The sequence below is a fragment of the Filicampus tigris genome, chromosome 14, assembly GCF_054856515.1.
Source record: "Filicampus tigris isolate MCC_2025a chromosome 14, RoL_Ftig_1.0, whole genome shotgun sequence".
Lineage (NCBI taxonomy): Eukaryota > Metazoa > Chordata > Actinopteri > Syngnathiformes > Syngnathidae > Filicampus > Filicampus tigris.
In genome coordinates this window covers 7,707,208-7,726,315 of record NC_141230.1, presented here as the reverse complement: position 1 = coordinate 7,726,315, position 19,108 = coordinate 7,707,208, and the positions used below count along the sequence as shown (strand labels likewise).

Here is a 19,108-nt window from a genome sequence, read left to right as displayed (position 1 = left end):
GACTCATGATTATTAAAATGTCATCAAGGAAAGTCAACCCAAACATATTTTTTCACAGAATATGTTCTATGCAGACCCACTAGTTGAAATACGTCATTCTGATTAATATTGTGTTTGAGGAAAATAAATTCTGCGATTGGCTGGCAACCAGTTCAGGAAGTACCCCGCCTACTGCCCGATTACAGCTGGGATAGGTTTCCGGCACGCCCGTGACCCTTGTGAGGATAAGCGGTAAAGATAATGGATGGATGGGTGGAATATAAGTTAAGCAGCAAAATGCGCCCAGTTTTAGCCATCTCAGGGGGCGGCCACTTTGTCACTTCTGTCGACTGAAAATGACATCACAGTACCTCAGGGCTCAGCTGCAAGTAACCACCAATCACAGCTCACCTGTTTTCTGAAGCTGATCCATGATTGGTCATTATCTGAGCCCTCAGCAACTTCGATGTCATCTTCAGTCGACAGAAGTGACAAAATGGCCGCCCCCTGAGCTAGCTAAAAATGGCTGGATTTCTCATATTCCACAAACGTAATATTAATCACAATCCCGTGTTTAGATTAGGGGGCCTGTATAGAACATATTCTGAAAAAAAATATGTTTGAGGTGACTTACGCTTTAAATGACACTAAGTCCATCAGACATCGAAATTGTCTTCAATTATCACAAAAACCTAATGTTAGGTTTGGCCAAATTGTCGTAAATATCATGCATGTTTATAAACTATATTACATTCTTTGGGTATTATAAATAGTAAATGTGTATGAAACTGTATGTTAGGTTCTGTAAAGACAAAATTCTGGCCAGTCTACAAAAATGCTTGTTTGATTCTTTGAAGGCTTACCTGATCTCATTATTATTCTAAAAAACATATGTTAGGTTCTTTGAAGACTCAAGGCTTCACTGTTTCAAAAGCACATTTGTTTGTTGGACACTGACTCATCTTCAGTGTTTACAAAAACACCTATGTCTGCACAGCACTGCAGCTTTCTTATTTCCTCACACCACTTGTTTTTCACACTTGTTAGTTCCATCAGACAAAAGCGAATGTGACGTAAATAAAGACAAAAGGGGCCACGCGGTTCACATTTGTGCTGTGCGTGCCTTGCATCCAGGGAGTCTGCAGATCTGGTACCACCTGCAGACGGACAGGAAGCCAGACGTCTTCTGCCCCGCTGCCACTAACCTGGCAGATGGACGACTCCACCGAGTACGAATCCACAGAGTGGAGGAGAAAATCTACGTACAGGTGAGAAAGGCACACGTGGGTGGACCCGTGATCAAATGTCGTGCTTTTATTCCAGTGGCAATGTGGGTTCTGTCAGAATGCATTAGCATTGATTAATTAGTTTATTATGCAAATTGAGACTTTTTCGCAAAGGCCTCATGGCCTGGTATTAATGAGGCTGGCTGGGTTGTGGAAAAAACTCCCCCGGGAAGAACTTTTCAAGTGTTTAAAAAGTGCTGTGGGGCATCTGGAGCCAAACACTTTGAAAAGACTTAATGACAAATAGAGGATGTAATGTGCCCTGCTGACTAAGGGCAGCAGCATGGACGGCCAGTTTAGTTTATAGCTTTGAAGAGTAGCCAAACATCATGGAGCTGTTACAGCTTCAAAAGGTGCCAAGGATAACATGAGTTATTTCCACGGTGGTCATCGTAAAGATGGTGTGGCATCGAACGCCAAGTCAGCGCCTCGGGTCAGACGCTAATGCTGTAAGCTAGCTAAGCTTCCGCTACTTTATTGTCATCCATAAGCCAGCTATTATAGTAGGATAGGATGCTTTGAGACAAGCATTCAATTTTCTTTTTTCCGCTTGTTTTTAAAGGGCGTGTGAGATGCATTTGGGTCAGGTGAGCTAATAGCTTTCAGTCAATTATTTCCCCTTAGTTCAACACACCTGGTTGATTAAGACAATAGATTTGTGTTTTATTTTCAATGTTTGTGGAATTATGATCGTTAGATTGATTGAAGACAACGTCTTGAATGTTTTCTAAAGCATTTGTTCGGTTCATTGCATCTTGCTTCAAAGCTTCCAGTGCTTCATTATCATCCATTAGTCAGTAAGCATACACAGCAAAATCAAATAATTAATCATCTTATTATTCAAGACGAAAAGTCAACCCCAAATTTTTATTCACAATAATATGTTCTACGCTGCCCCGCTCGTCTAAACACGGCATTCTGATTGTTATTGTGTTTGTGGAATATGAGTTAAGTCGTAAAATCCAGCCGTTTTTTTTTCTTCCCATCTCAGGGATCGGCCATTTTGTCACTTGCTGTCAACTGAAAATGACATCACAGTTGCTCAGTGCTCAGGTAACAACCAATCATGGCTCAGCTTCAGAAAACAGGAGATGGATAAAAACAGGTGGATTTTGCTGCTTAATTCATATTCCGTAATTGCAAATTTAATCAGAATGCCATACATTAGACTAGTGAAGGTGTATAGAACCTACAATTGTAAAGAAAACGTTTGGGTTGACTTTCCTCTTTAATTAGTAGTGTTATATTTTGTCATTTATATATTTGTTTATGTTTTCTCTTCAAACAGGTGGACCAGGACATCCACCGAAAATATACCCTATCCTTTGATGGGGAACTAGTCTTGATCAGAACTTTGACATTGGGTAAAGTCATCAGTAAGTCCTCCATTTCGTTCAAGGTGCTAACCAAAAGCTACAACTGGGTTTGAGGCAAACATAAACTGTCTGTATCTCCACAGGGTTGGATGCTTTCCACGAGGAGGTAGCTGAAGCTGCTTCGAAGGGTTTCGTGGGCTGCCTCTCGTTGGTACAGTTCAACAACGTGGCACTGCTGAAGGCGGCGCTCACCAACCCCGGGAGTTCATTGGTCACTGTCCGTGGCCCGCTGGTCCAATCGAATTGTGGTGCACTGGCAGACTCATCCTCACGATCTTTGCAAGGTACGCTGAAGGTTGACATTGAAATTTGGTGTGTTTGAGCTCGCAAAATAGGCTAAAAATTGTATATTCAATTTACCATAGAGTAAGGGTGGGCGATATGACGATATTAGATCGTTAAGCGGTTTAACTGTTCACGATCTCATAAAGCCGAAAGATCGTTTGATCATCTACATGGCACATTCCAAATAGTTTAGCTCTATGGCGGCGCAAAGCCGCTGACGCGTATACCCGGCCAACCAATCACAGCACGCACAGTGCACCGTACGTGACACTCCCCGCCTCCCTCTTTGTTTGTATAGCGGGGAGCTATAGCGGAAAGTCACCACAAAGCAGAGTTGGTCTTGAAAAGAAACTGCACATCCACAGTGTCGATTTGGTTTGGCTTTTCCTCGGAGGAGAAAGCGCAAACCAGTTACTTGCAAAGTTTGCAGAGACTCGGTTCGGACGTCAGTGCCGACAGCCAAAGCAAACGGATACATGGTAGCCAGAGGCAGCCGCTAGCTCCAAGCTAACGCAACCCACTGTAACACAGTCATTTAACAAGGGCACTCCATATAAAAAAACAAGCAAGCAGTGTAAAGGAGTAACTGAGTGACTTATTATCTTGCTGAAGACATGATTCCCATTAAAACAGTGGAAAATGAGGGCTTTAAAAGACTCTTCAAAGTACTAGACCTTGTTTACATTCACTGCACATTTTGACAAAAATTGTCACTATTCAAATTAAAACCTGTTCATAAAGCTTAGCTGACTTAAAATGTTTTTTTTTTCTGTTAGAGTTTTATATACATTTTAAATATGTTTTATATCTTTAACATGAGGAAAATGGTCAGAAATGTGCAAATTAGTCTTAAAAAAACAATGTAAAAAAGAGTCATGTTAAAATCGTGACAGTGATTTTATTTTTAAAAATTGAGATATGATATTTTTGCCATTTCGCCCACCCCTACCATAGAGTGAGTTTACGTTGAACTTGTTATTGGAACACGATTTTTTGTTCAACAACTTATGCAACTTTTACATATCCTTGCTATCCAATAAAAAGCATGTACATATCTCCTTATTGTGAATTTATTTTTCTTGTTAAAATCCTTCCACAGGTTCTGAGGCATTTAACAAGAGAGCATTTGCTCACCAAATTCAAACAATAAAATGTGTGACTTCTTTGGGTGAAATGAGCTGTTATTATTCAGTCTTCAATGCGTTTCAAAAGGTCTGTTAATTTGTCTTTGTTTTTTTTCTGTTGGACAAGTTAATTGCATTGAATCAAAATAGATTGTGGAGACAGAATTTTAATTTGATTTTCAAAATCAAACCAGTTTACTTTAGCAACTGAGCTTTCAGAACATGACATGCTTGCTTTTCATTGGCCAGGGACTGATAGTAGGCATTTAATGATTTATAATAGTCATATTTGGTTTTAATTTATATTTATTACATTTTGTTTTTATTTTACTATGTTCAAATCTATACAGAAATATATATACATTTTCTGACATACAGTAAGTGATGACGGATAGTGCATCCCCAAAGTATTCACAGCACTTTACTTTTTCCACATTTCCGCATCAGTCTTCCAAGATTCATTTGTTTTGTCCTCAAAACTGTACACACAACACATCATAATGACAGTGTGAAAAAAAAAAAAAATATATATATATATATATATATATATATATATATATATATATATTTTTTTTTTTTTTTTTTTTTTTTTACGTGTTTCGATGTTATGAAGAAATCACATACTGTACATAACTACATAAATATTAATAGCAACATTAATGACAATAAGAACTTGACGGTCACACTGTCAGAGCTCCAGGGTTCCTCTGTCGAAAGAGGAGCGCTTTCCAGAAGAACCCGCCTGCCTGGAGTTTGTCTAAAGGCACCTGGAGTCACCTGAAGGACTCTCAGACCATGATAGACGAAATTCTCTGTGGAGACAAAGATTATTTTTGCCTGAATTCCAGATGTGATGTTAGGAGAAAATCAGACATTATCTAAAAAAAAACATTCCTACAGTGATGAGTAATGTTAGCGTAATGCTGTGAGGGTACTTACCAGCGGCAGGAACTGGGAGGATAATCAGAATAGAGGAAAATGCAGCAATCTACAGACACCCTAAATGAAAACCTTCTCACCAGCATTCTTGACCTGGCGGAGGGAGTTCATTTTTCAGCAGGACATCGACCCTAAGCACACAGCCCGGACATCAATGGAGTAACTTCAAGATAAGTCTCAATGTCCTTGGGTGGCCCAGCCAGAGCCCAGACTTACACTCAATCTGACTGAACATCTCTGGAGAGATGTGAAAATGGCTGTGCACCAACGCTTCCCATCCAATCTGACTGAGCTTGACAATTTCGGCAAAAGAATAAGCAAAACTGCCCAAAGATAGGTATGCCAAACCTGTGGCATCAAATTCAGAAAGACTTGAGCCTGCAATTGCTGTCAAAGGAGCAAAGGCTGGAAATATGGACATCATTCTTTTTTTCCTACATTTATAAATCTGCCGAAAATAAATAAATAAATCCTATTGTCATTATTAGGCGTTGTATTCAGAACTTTGACGGGGGGAAAAATGAATATATTTCATATTGATTAAGCTAAAGGGCCCTATTTTGGTAGACTGGCGCCCGTGTGCTTGGTGCAAAAACGAGCTTAACGGGCCTAATTTTTGTGCCGGCGCAAGTCTAATCAAATGTGTTTGGGGTTGTGTTGCGCCTGCCTGGGCGTTCCGGCGCAAATTGTGGGGGGAAGGGAGAGGTCTCGCTCAGACGAACGATCGCGGTTGCAAAGCGTTCTCCAATTGCCCACGTTACACGACATACATGGCCAACTACAGCATCTGCAATGGGACAGCTTGACGTTTACCTGCCATTGTCAAGCACGGACCCCAGTGAGTCTATTTCTGTTTTCAAAATGTCAAGCATTGCATACTCGGGTGTACTACACCCACACCGCCCTGATTTTGATGCGAATGCCATATGCCGCTATGATTGGCCTGGGAAAGACTACTTCCAACTCTCAATGGCGCAAACCCCCGTTACACCCAATTCTAACTGTGCAAAGTTTAGCAAAATATCAAAAGAAAGAAAACTCCACTCATGCAGACTGCATTTTGTGCTAGACTTGCGCACAGCACAAAATGTTTCTTATTTGTATATTTTATTTCTGAGAATTTTCATATGATTAAAAATGGGAATTAAATGTTTCCTCATTGAGTATTCCTTTGTTTTGAACAGAGCTGCTGATGCAAGAGTCGTTGTTTTGTAATGTTTTTTTAATGGATGCTTCTAGAATCTTATTTGAATAAAGACTATTAGTGTTGTTGCATTGAGTGTACACACCAGTCCATGCAGGGAAGCTCCCACTAAAGGAGATAAATGCATGTTGGAAATGACACTCAGGAGCTAGACAGTGTTAAAATGCACTTTTGTGTTCAAGCAGCTGCATGGAGAGTCAGCTTCTAGCATCACCTAGCAGGAGGAGGCTAATTTCATTCATGTCATGTTGATTTATGAACATGAGGCTGTGTTTACACCTGGCTGAGATGCAATCGCAGCGTGAGTGAGACTTGCTGCACTGACTTACTTTTACCCCCATAAAACATACAAATCTCACATTGGCACATTTTACAATAACAATAAGTCTCCATTCAGGAAATGTGTTTGGTGTTTTTCCAGATCAAACTGCGACAACAAATAATGGAAAGAAGAAGTACGGACGTGATACACAGAATGATGTGGCTGTCATAGCAGGTATGTCTTGACTCAAAACATATATTTTTAATAATAGCATATGTATCAGTTAGGTCTGTTCGATTTTGCCTAACAAGAAAATCCCGATTATTTTCTCTCAAACCCGATTTTACGATTACGATTTCTTTGTAAAATAAAAAATAATGAAAAATGAAGTACTTTGAATGTCTTTTATTTCAATTTAATTTTTCTTTCTTTGAACTCAAAATGTCAGTCAATTTAACTTAATACACACAGAACAATCCATTGGGATTATCAGCATTGTACTTACACATTAGATTTCAGATCTGTTCTTAATTAAACCAATAATGACAGAAGACAGTGCATATACCATCTGAAATGAAATCATCAACATGAGAGAAGGTAGGCAGTCAAGTCTGTTAACCAAACAGTCTGTCAGCAAGTCATTTTGCCAACCAGCTAGTGACTAGCCTGCTGTCTTTCTCCCTGGTCTTACTTAAACATAAATCAATGATTAGTGCAAAACTGTCACTCAAGCTTAAGTACGGATGCATAGTCCGACTGGAACAATAACAAAATCGAACGTGCCGATTTGAACGTTTTTAAAGTCGTTTTATCCAGAAAATTTGGTTACGTTTCAAAATCGCTTAATCGAGCAGCCCTAGTATCAGTGTTGAGGTGTGGACTCGCTTATACAATGATGGTATTAAAGTAGATACAGTAAATGACAGTATATTTATTATGCTGCATTGTATTATTTATACTGCTTGTATTATAGAGCTACATTTTTATTACTCTTATTCTCCTATTCACTGTGAAGTGGTTATAAAATGAAAAAATATCAACTGATTTCAACCCACTCGATCAGATCGGTGCAAAGTCTAATGACTAGCCATTTTATGCTGCATCCAACTCCCATTACTCTAGATGGTAGATTTTGCCAGACCAAATTATGCTAGTTTTCAGTTTGTTTCAAACCATCCCGAGGGCTAATTTACCGTGGGAAAAAACACACGATACCTGCTGTGCGTCATGCATGGGGAAAAAAGTAAATTATATTTATGAGGCGTGAGAAAAAACACGACATCCATGGCATCCATGCCAAGCTTATTTGTGAACCGGGAGTAGTGCAAAACGAAGCAATACTTGTTCAGCAATTTTGTTCGGAAATCAAATTGTTCGCAAGCCAAGGCGTTCCTGAACCGAGTTTCTACTGTATTGATTAAAAATGTCTATATTATTGTGTTCATTATTTTTCTCCATTTTGCTATGCGACTGTGAGTGCTCGATGATGTAGTACAGCAACCAGTGCCATCTGCGTTTTCTTGATACGTGTCACTGCAAATGTCAGCAGAGAAATCTTTCATATTTGAGGGGGCGGAGAAATTCAAGAGAATCGATTCATGAATGAGGCTTCTACAACACAAATATGGATTTTTGCGCTAGCGAATAGATGAGGTGCCACAGTGCTTTGGTTGCTTGGGCCCACCTCAAAATACTCAATAAAATTATTTAATATGGAACACAAAGTGGTTTCTTTGCATTTGCCTATGTCACGATGGCGTGCCTCCAACATTGTGACTATTTGACTGATTTTATTTCTAGATGTATTGTGTGAAATACGATGAGATCCAATTTGAGATGCCTCCAAAATTCTGCTTTTACATGTGTTTTAATCAATTATTTTGGTTATCAATTATTTTATGGATAAACTAGCCTAAGCAGTAAGTTTCAGTTTATTAAAAAGCAGGTGTCTCAATTTTTCTGGGGGGAAGGTTTCTTTAAAACCTTCTGCTGTTGAAAATGTATTGTTGTCGTCATTGTTATTTTGTGTAAACAAAAAAAGATTTGGGGGTTAAGAATAAAAAAAAAACATGGCTATACACTGAGGAAAATTGTTTGATCCTTTGCTGATCCTTTGTGCACCTGAAAGGCAATTAACAGTCTAAGTTTGAGTTATTTAGCTATAGTTTATTGGTTATGGGAAGACAGAAGAGCACTCAAAAGCACAAAAAAACCACACTTTAAAAGTGGTCAAATGTTTTGTATTTTATTGACTGAAACAAGTGTTTGAAGTCTTTCCCCAAGCAATACCTAAGGTAGTACTTGTGGAAAAAAACTTTTGGCAAGCACAAGGATGAGAGCCCTTTACCCTAATGTGCTTCTTCTTGAGCCACGCCATCATTTGTTGTTCTCTGAATCATTTAGATGTGCACAAACTAAAGTGGAGCCTGTACATGTGCCTTCTTGAGCAACGGGACCTTGCGGGCACTGCAAGATTTCAGTCCATTATGTGTTATATGTTGCCAGCTGTTTTCTTCTCTGAGTTGCCAATTGCCTTCAAATCCTGAACAAGTTCCAGCAATGTACTTAACTTTCTTATGATCGTCCTCACTGCATGAGACAAGCTCTCGCATACTGTAGAACTCCAAACCGAGGGAAATTGATGGTCAATTGATGTGTCTTACACTTTCGAATAATTCCACAAATAATAGTCACCTTGTCAGCAAGCATTTTGCTGGTGGTTTTATAACCTTAAAATCTTTTGACAGCGCTTTAGTCTTGCCCATGGTGGTTTAGAGATTGGAAGGTAAGTAAATGGATAACTAGAACAGGTGTGATTCATACACATGACGGGTTAACATCAGGCCTATTGGTAAATGGTTGATTGTGCACAGCTGTGTGCCACATGGGCACCAGCCAGGGGCGTGCAGAGGCCGGTGCACACGGGCCGGTGGGCCAACGGGCATCCACCCCTGCGAATGGGAATCAATAACACACCCGACTCCCCCGGTCAACGTAAATGTATTAGTTGCACGCTGATTGGCGGATCAATAATAGATGAATGCGGCAGTAGAAGGGGCATCCTGCTGGGACAAAGCGGGCGTATACTTTGAGCAGGGGCGTTACCGAGGGGAGGGGGCGGGGTGTTCACTGCCCACGCCGGACACGCTCTGCCCACCCAAAGAAAACTGGATGTAGTTCTGATGAATGGTATATAAAAAATCAAAATTAAATCAACTTTTATTTGTTTAGCCCAAATCACAACAAAATTTATCTCAATTAAGGAGAAAACAAAACATCTTTTAAGATGCAGTAAGCCCTACACTGGATTTTGACCTACTTGAGCTTTGTAGCACTTTTTTGCCCCCCCAGCGAAGACTAATGCCCACCTACACCTGGTATCCTGGTAACACCACTGACTTTGAGAATGGTTCATCCACCTCCCGAATCTGAAAATATTTCGGGTAATGTAAAATGCCAGCTCATTTCGCAAACATTCAAATACAGTTATAGGGCAAATCTGTGGGCTCAATTTATAGCTCAGTGGCTAGTGCTCTGCGCTCCGAAACCGGCAGTGCGGGTTCGATCCCCAAGTTGGGTGGTCACACACAGCAAGAGTAAAAATGCCATCAGTTAGACGTCAGCAACCGATAGTGGATTCATTCAAATCTGCTTATATTTGAAAATGAATTATTAACCCCCCCCCGTCGGCCAAAAACCATCACGACCAGCCGTTCGCCCGGGGCGTCTTCTCTACCTCGTACGCCCCTGAAGAGAATGGCAACTTTTCTTCTTAGGCACTCCCCCTCTCCCGCCAGACCCCCTCTATTTGCAGGGGGTCGTGAATAGCAAATTTATGCAAATAATTGATGTTTCAAGTGATTATATTTGCCTATATTAATAGTTGGAACCAGTTATTCTCAAATTGTGGTACGAGTGGTACAGGGGAAGTCTTTATTGGTACACAAAAGAATCGCTGAATACAAAACAGATTTACCTTTAAACATGCTATACAATGAAGCTTACATCTGTACGTACAAACTGTTTTTTTTAATCAACTACAGTATAGTTGCATTTAACCTTTAAAAAAATAATTAAACATTTTCGGAATAAAACCTCTGCACCATTGTTGATGAACGCTTGGGGTTGTTGAATTAGTGCTTGTGTAAAACGTGTGACTGGTTTAAACCATAAATATCTCAAACTGTGGTCCCCAAAGTCTTTTCAAACGCTTCCAAACATCTTCAAAAATTGCTGTACCCTCCAAAATACAATCCAGTAAATAGTTTATAACTAATCCCACAGATAAAAAATGTACAGTTCTTGAACGTAAACATCACCAATTCTGATAATAATGATGATGGCAATGAAGACTTACTGTAGCAATTCAGTCTGTTGTAAAACAATGGACATTTGACTGAACAGCAAATCGCAGGATTTAAGATGTTTCCAAAGCTCCGCGGGGTGGCCTGTGTTGACGGCAAACGCAGCTTTGTAGGCCGTCAGGTCCCAGTGATGCTAACAGTTCACAAGGGTGGCAGTAGAATGGCTAGTTTACCGGATCTAAATCACTGGATCCACACAGTGACTTTTGGCTTCATGGCTTTTGCATTAACACAGCTAGAATTGTTCAAAAAAAGGAAGCGAGATGGCCAGAACAGATCCAGGAGGATTGATATTGTGTGGATTAGACGAGACATCGCTGTATAATGCAGTCAGTGCGAACTCCAACCACAATAATGAACATATTACTGAATGAATACTTGCCTGCATTTTTTCTTTTTAAAGGGAGAATGAATACAGTCTTCTTTCTGTAGCAGGCTGGCATTGCAAACGAGAATCTGTTGTCAGTTGCCTTACCTTGATAAATAAATGTTAAATAAAGGAATAAAATTTCAAAAGAAACCATGAATACAGCTCTTGTATTCGATTTTTTCAGTGTACCGAATGTCATACTCGTATCCATTGTCTAATTTGAACCTGAAAGTCTTGCATGAGTAGCTTGAAAAAAAAAAAAAACAGCAAAGGTAATAATAGCGTTAGATGCATCAGAATGGTACGCACATTGTGTGAAATGACTTGATCCGTGACGACCTCTCAAGCGGCGCAATAATCAATAATCATCCAAGCATCTCCAAATCATTTTCATTGTCGTCAATGGCGGCAACATTTGCTCGCTCTCCCATTACATCCCCGCCGCCGCCATTTCCCCCCTAACATCCTGGCCTTTTGTACAGCATATCAGCGTGCCATCCTAATTGACTTTCCACGCTAGCGTTTGCGGGGGCGACAGTCATTTCACGCATGCCTTTATTTATGAGATTGTTAGCAAAAGATGCCTCGCAAATGCTGATTTAATGATCTTTTCTTTTGTACTAATGAATCCTCTCACGCTGTTTGTTAGGAGTGATCACAGCGGCGGCCTTCATCGGTGCGTGTGCTCTGGCCGCCACTACCCGCCTTCTTTACCAGCGGCGGCAGGCCCGGCGTGACGACGTCGTCAAGCGGGAGGGCACACCTGCAGTGTACATGGACTACAGGACTGAGACGTGCCCCCATGGCTCGGTGCGGGACAACATGAAGGAATATTACATCTGATCTTCGCCTGACACAAAGCACCAAAGTCGGTTGTAACGGAGCGTCCCTCACAACATACACCTCGACGCTCACCTCGAAAGTCTCTCAGACACATCCCTGGATTAAAAAAAAAAAATACAAAATTAAAACAAAAGCCTGCAAACTGGAAAAAAGACCACCTCAAACATGTTTCAGCATGCGGCGGCGTCTTTATTTGATGTGGGTGGACCTGCAATTGCTGTTCCTCTCTTGTACACAGCAGAAGATGAATGTTAGCCTTGAGGGGACAACGCCGGTGCAAAAAAAATAAATAAATAAGGCGAATTATAAGCTTTCCGACGTGCCGGATATTCCCGCATTTCCATGGGAACTCCTGAGGGAAAACGTGCACGCGGCCGCCGTCGGAGAAGGAATAAGGTCAATGCTGACCTAAAGTGTACGAGTGCCTCATTTAAATACCAACCTTTTAGAAAAGGAACATTTGAGTTTTTTTGCCCCAGTGACGCTCGCCCTTGCTGTTTGGACGTTATAACGAGCAGAGGACGCCAATTAAATCCAATAGGCTCAGCTCTTTTGTTGACCTTGTGCACGGATCCAAACCCCTTCATGCTTGGGAGTGTTTCTGGGTTTCATGTCGGCTCCCTCGGTATTCCTTAATGCACCCTTCGGGCTGCATACGTTTAGTTGTAGGCTGGCAACTCCTGAAAGTGTGTTCTACCTTTGATAGCTGTGCTCCTTCTTCTCCTTGTGTATTCTTATTTTTCCAGTATAAGAAAAAGATGTATATTGTATCATGAGGGAAACACTGAGGCAGATCATTTAAGCAGAGTAATAAAAGGATTACAGTATGTGAATAAAAATGAATGACTTGTGACACATGAGCAAACGTGAGTTTCTGAGTGTAGTCGGGACAGACTAAGATGTCTTCCCACTGAGCAAGATGGTGGCTTGGCATTTCAGGATTCACTGCTGGTACACTAATGTGATATCGCAGAGATGAAATGTGGCACCAGATGGTGAAACCAAGGCTTCAACATCTGGTCGGGACTCAAATCATGCCTCAACATCTGACAAGACCTAAATATTTGACCAGGTCTTGACATCTGATTTGGCCTAAATCATCTGAGCAGACCTCGACATCTGACCAAGACTTCACAGCTGACATCTTATAAGACCAGACCTCAACACCTAACAAGACCTTGAAATCTGACTAGGCCTTAAATCTCAAAATCTAACCAAACTTCAACGTTTAATTAGTCTAATCTAATCTCAACATTGAGCCTCAGAACCAATACAAAGACCCTGACTTAGATGGTCCAATTCAGTGATGTTGCAGATTCATGATATTGAATGTGTTTGACAACATCTAGAGTTTGGAGTGTCCTTGTGCGTCAAGTCTCTTAAGACTTGAAATACAACGTAATGTTGGCTTTTTCTCTGGTTAGATCCCATAAATGTGACCACATCCACTTAAAACACTGTTTCCTCAGTCACCTGAAGAACTCCCCCAAGGAGACTTTGATGGATTGCCCTGTGATGCCAATTAGGTAATTGATTCCAGTTACCAGCAAAACACGCAGAAACATCATTACGGTTCAGAGTGTATAATGTGCCATGTTTATCAGAGTAAATTTATATGCCCAGGAAATGAGCTCCCTCTGTCAGTTTAATGGTAAATATACCGTTGACGCGTGCAATTACGATGCAGAACGAAAAGCCTGGGAGGCAAAAGTTGCCAAGGAAACGTATCATATTGTGGTAAATGCGTTTACGTGGGCTTTTGTAGACAATCAATATGGTTGTTTAATTGATTAGCTTTAATGACATGGTAGAACAAACAAGTTAAAATCAAGGCAAAGAAAGCTATGGTACCAGATTCCATAGAGATTCTTTCTACACTGTGTTCCAAATTATCATGCATATGATTGTAACGCTCTAGCACAAAACAGATTACATGGGACAAATTTAAGAAATTGAAATACGTACATTGAAAGGGCATTAAAAAGGCTGTGTAATAATGTGGGGTTCTGTGGGAATTGGGTCAAGTCTGGTGAAAATGTCTCAAATTAAAGATCAGGAATTGAGTATGGACAATGGAGAAAATCACAATCAAAGATGGTAAAATGTACTCCTTAGCAATGCATACTAGCACTTAGCAGGAATAAATTGAATTAACATTATTTATTTCCCATAACATAACATGTATAATGCAAATTTTCACACAGATCACCCAACAGGAACTCGTATAATAATTCAGTAAATATATATATATATATATATATATATATATATATATATATATATATATATATATATATATATATATATATATATATATATATATATATGTGTATATATATATATATATATATATATATATATATATATATATATATATATATATATATATATATATATATATATTGTGGATTTTTCTTCCAAGGGCGGTCTAACCGGAATTACAATACAATACAATACAATTGCCATTAACAGGATGTGACTGCAGGTGGAGGAATTCAACAGGTGAGGGCGCTATGCACTAAGCTGGAGTGGCAGCGGCACGTTAAAGGCTATGTATTTGTCGATTCAAAAACATGTTAAAATGCAAGAAATTGGCAGGGCGTTACAAGGATAAATTAGACACTGAAGCCAGAGACTGATATCTTGCAAAAATAGACATTATAAATGGTATAAATGGCTTTGATGCCTGCAGAATTCCCAATACTGAGTGGAGCTACGAACCGGACCTCCTTTCTCCTTTGTGTGTACCGGTATTTTCGCATACCTTGTGTGTTGTGTGAGTGCCTACACTTCGGAGCAATTTAAACATTATAAATCTTTAGCCTCTCATGTGCAATTAAACGGATAGGTGCAGGACCTGCAAATGATGAAGGCGGCGACCAATAACAACACCGTCATTTGGGTACCGTCAAGTTAGGTGCTGCGTGTTTGCTTGTGAACCGTCCACTTGAGCTACACAAATGAACGTACTTATTTCCGTACTTTTTAACAGTGTATGTGATCATTGATCATTCCTTCTTTTCTTTTAGCTCACTCACTGATTGCATGCACGTATGCATGTAACTAAAAGAGAAAAAGCTAGGATTATAAACTTTATTTTTAAAGTGAAATGTGAAAATGGACGGAGCATTCCCAAGACGGAAGGTTGTTTATGGTGAAATGTTTTCATCTTGCAGCAGATAACCAAGCCACCTGACTTTGTTTTGACATGTCAGAAACGAGGGTTCCCTCGGTCTTCCGCCAAGCAGGAAACCGATAAAAAGTCCGTTGTTGAATTATCTTCCTTTGCAATCGTGGGTGGCATTGCTGCACCCCCTAACACAGCAACGGGTCACCATTTTTACATATTTCGGCCATCTAAATCAAGCGAGAAACACAACAATTTCATGTTGTGTGTAGCAAGAGTAGTCACGTCGCCTCCAGTGCGCTCCCAATATACTACCCCGGTAGCGACGGCAGCGATGATGCACCGTGCAGGGGCCCTATTTTTCAACATAGATAGGTGCGGCTTATATATGTTTCTTTCATTGTTTTTGTAAAAATAATATTTTTTAAATAATCCATCTTAAATGTGTTCCAGTTTAAAACCTTTATTAATCACACAGTGGAATATGTTGGGAACAAAACAAAATTAAAAATGAGGAATGTAAAATTAACTTATTATCCCATAGGGTCTGATTTTGAAATCATACTTAAAATATAAGTGGAACATCAAAATACCAGTTGATCCACCTTCAGTGTCAAAAAGTCAAAATGTGCCTCAGTAGTGTGTGTGTGGCCTCCTCGTGGCTGTATGACTTCCCTACGACGCCTGGGAATGCTGCTGATGAAACGGCGAATTGTCTCCTTAGGGATCACCTCCCACGCCTCAATTAAAGCATCCGTCATCTCCTGCTCAGTCTGTGGTGCAACGTGGTGTTGGTTTATGGCAAGAGATATGATCTCCCAAACGTGTTCTATTGGATTTAGGTCTGGGGAACAGGATGTTCCATGGCCAGTCCATAACATCAATGTCTTTCATTATGCGGGAACTGTCGACACACTTCAGCTACATGAGGCTTGGCATTGTTATGCATCAGAAGGAACCCAGGGCTCACTCCACCAGCATATGGTCTTACAATCCTCATATAAAGAAATTGAAAAGTTTATTTGGCACATGTGGTTGACAGAGCGGTAAAGAGCAATGCAACAAAAAAGACTGAAAAGCAAGGCGAGCACACTCATGGCGCTGTCGCTGTAACTTCTCAAGAAAAAAAATGTCAGGCATTACAGTAAGAAATTTACACACTATAACTGGGAAGTGATTTTTACTGTACTTTGAATCACAAATTCGAAAATCGATCATTTTCACGTCAGTGCTTTTTGGGTCTACCTCAAAAAGAGAAAAAAAACAGCCATGCAATATCTGATTGGTTATGTAGTGGAGGGTCACATAAACGTGAACATAAACAAGTTTTGCTTTTCTGGGGTCTGTTTTTGTTTCCACTGTCTATTTAGATCACTGACAAACATCTCAGAACGGTTTAATAATTAATTGAAAATGACTTAAGGTTGTTCCACATGATCAAGCAACTTACAGGTTTCATGCAATATGTGCAAAGAGAATGATTCTCTGTTAATGAACTGCACAAAATATTCCAAGGCTTTGCGAAAGGAATGAAAACACTGGGCGATCCATGAAAATCATCCTACCGTTAAATAATTTGTGTCCGACACCGACGGAAGAAAATGTTTCTGATAAAGAGATATTAAGGAAAAGAAGAAAGAGACACTGCTTGGCAAGAAGTCGTGATTAGAAGCTGCTGGTCTCAAAAATCCCTTCAGGCAGGATCCCCCCACAGGGTTGCAGTCATGCATGCAAGCTGTATTTTGGCCACCCATAACCAATCTCACAAGAAGAGACGATTGCAGTGGGCTCAGAAATGCACAAAGACTTATTTTCAAACACTTGTATTCACTGATGAATGCTACTACCTCTTGGATGGTCCAGATTGAGGCAGTTTCTTCTCCTGTCCTGTTGCGGTCACTATTTTATACATCGCACGACACATACAATTACCTGAATGTTGGAGTTTTGTGTGCGAGGGTTTATTGCCTATAAAATCTATGAGTTGTCCACCTCTTTCTCATGTCTGCTTTTCCGTGTGGTAGGTACCGACACTGAATGGGGGCACAAAGGCGTCCCGTCAATCTCCTGGCTTCAATGACAAGATCTGAGACGGGACACTTGACACTTGTCACTCTCCTACAATTTTTTGATAGTCACGCCATCAGCTGGTTCTGAAATCCTCTTGTCTGGTTGCAGGATGCTATGTCGCCGCGTGAAAGCACACGCAGTTGCCGCACTACCCAGCTAAGTTCTTCTTAAAAGACAGGGACCGATAAATGCCTCTTCTTCTAATAGGGCTGCAATTTGCCAGTTTTTCAAAAACACACAGCAAAAGGTGCCACAGCTGGTTGAGTTCATGGTTGACCATTAATTCATTCCAAGTGCTTGTACAGTAGCAGCATGTGAAATATCCACACAGTTTGATAAGTAATACATTTCCTGAATATTGACTTTGAAAATATGACTTTGAAACACGTCTCATTGTACTTTAGACCACAAAGGTCCAAACCATTGGAGACAGGCGAGAGGCCCGAAGAGGAGTCAACCTTGAATTGGGGATTGACATGTGAGCTTCGGGCTATCTCAGCAGGATGATCCCTTGTGTCCAGCAGGCCTGGCGAGGAAGCGTCGCAGCGGCTGCTGTGTTAACGGGAGCGTCAGCTTGCACGGCAGATGGTCTTGTTATCGGCGTAATGGCCATTTTTCATGTACCCCTTTGACTGGAATTCCTTCATTTAGCCTCCTGCGCGCTAGAGGCGACGCAACGCGGACTTCCATCTCCATCTGCGGTCATGAGGGATGCGATGCCTAATTCTTCATAATGGTCTCCAGTAAATTGGCAGGAAATCTACTGCACCTCTGTCGGATGACGATTATGGCTGGTAACAACCGTGCAGCTGGTACTCGTTAAAAACCACTCACGTTGCCCGTCCGCCATTATGCAAACACACAACAAACCAAAGAAAGAAGCACGAGGTGGATAAAATCCTCTCGGTGGTTTTGATGCCATCTGTTTTGACTCGGGGGCCGCCCCCACTCAAGAGCTCCAGAGAGAAGTGACGCTGTTTTTAGCTTTTAGACAACTCACAGGCAACACACACACACACACAAACACACAAGTCCTCCCCTCATGACACCTCTGAGTTAATGAGCTGTGGCGTGCAGGATGCACTTTCAAGCCACTTCCTGCAAGAGAGGAGAGCTAAAATAGCAGAGGATCCGACGTCAACACAGGCCCCGTGCTCGGCAGGTGCAAGATCAAAATGAGAACGAAGCCGCACTCCTGAAGGGTTGTGGGAGACTGTACGCCTTACAATGACTAGTCTTTACTTATCACGCGCTTGTCTGGAAATGTTGGCGCTGATGAAAAGATTCCGACGCGGTGCATGCGAATCAAACAACTCCCACGCGACGGCTCGTCTTTCAATCCGTTTGTCCAAATATGGAAGCTTCCTCCTGATTTTAGAGTTGCAAGAGAGGTGTGCAGTATGATCATCTTCTTCCATCATTAAGGATGACTTGCGCTTTCAATAACCCTTTATTTTGAGACTAATTTATTGTTTTTCGAAACACGCCTCGTTAGTTTCTGCTGGGCTCGTCAGCTTTTTCTCACCGTGTGTCAGCCAGTCAGCTCCCGGCATATTGTTATGAAATGTGGGAGAGGAAAAACTCATTTTTCCTTTTCTGGGTTCAAAAAGGAGCCTGGGGAAGACAATTAATAAGCTCGGATTAGAATACATACTTTCACATACAGTATGGTGACCGTCAAAGACTGCTTCTTCTATGTCCCTTGTCTATGTGAAGGGTACCGACACGAGTGGGTGGTGTTTTGGCAAAGGTTACCCCTTGATTTGTCACCTTCTGAGGAAGTATTAGATGCAATATTAAAAGGACTACGGGGTCCTTCTGGGGACTACCATTAATCTATGTGAAGTAATGGTTACTGTAATTTTTTTGTATGAAAAAC

At 40.8% G+C, this 19,108-nt stretch overlaps 1 protein-coding gene across 1 annotated transcript in view; it reads left to right on the top strand.

The window, feature by feature from the left end:
- The window catches only part of LOC147136186 (contactin-associated protein-like 5), a 123,358-nt gene extending 110,473 nt beyond the window's left edge, over positions 1-12,885 (top strand). Inside the window, exons 20-24 of the mRNA XM_086051859.1 lie at positions 1,114-1,247; positions 2,554-2,641; positions 2,725-2,925; positions 6,615-6,689; positions 11,839-12,885. Coding sequence (XP_085907985.1) covers positions 1,114-1,247; positions 2,554-2,641; positions 2,725-2,925; positions 6,615-6,689; positions 11,839-12,032 — 692 coding nt within the window. The 3' untranslated portion in view covers positions 12,033-12,885. The remainder of the gene's footprint in view (positions 1-1,113; positions 1,248-2,553; positions 2,642-2,724; positions 2,926-6,614; positions 6,690-11,838) is intronic.
- The last annotated feature ends 6,223 nt before the right edge of the window (positions 12,886-19,108 follow it).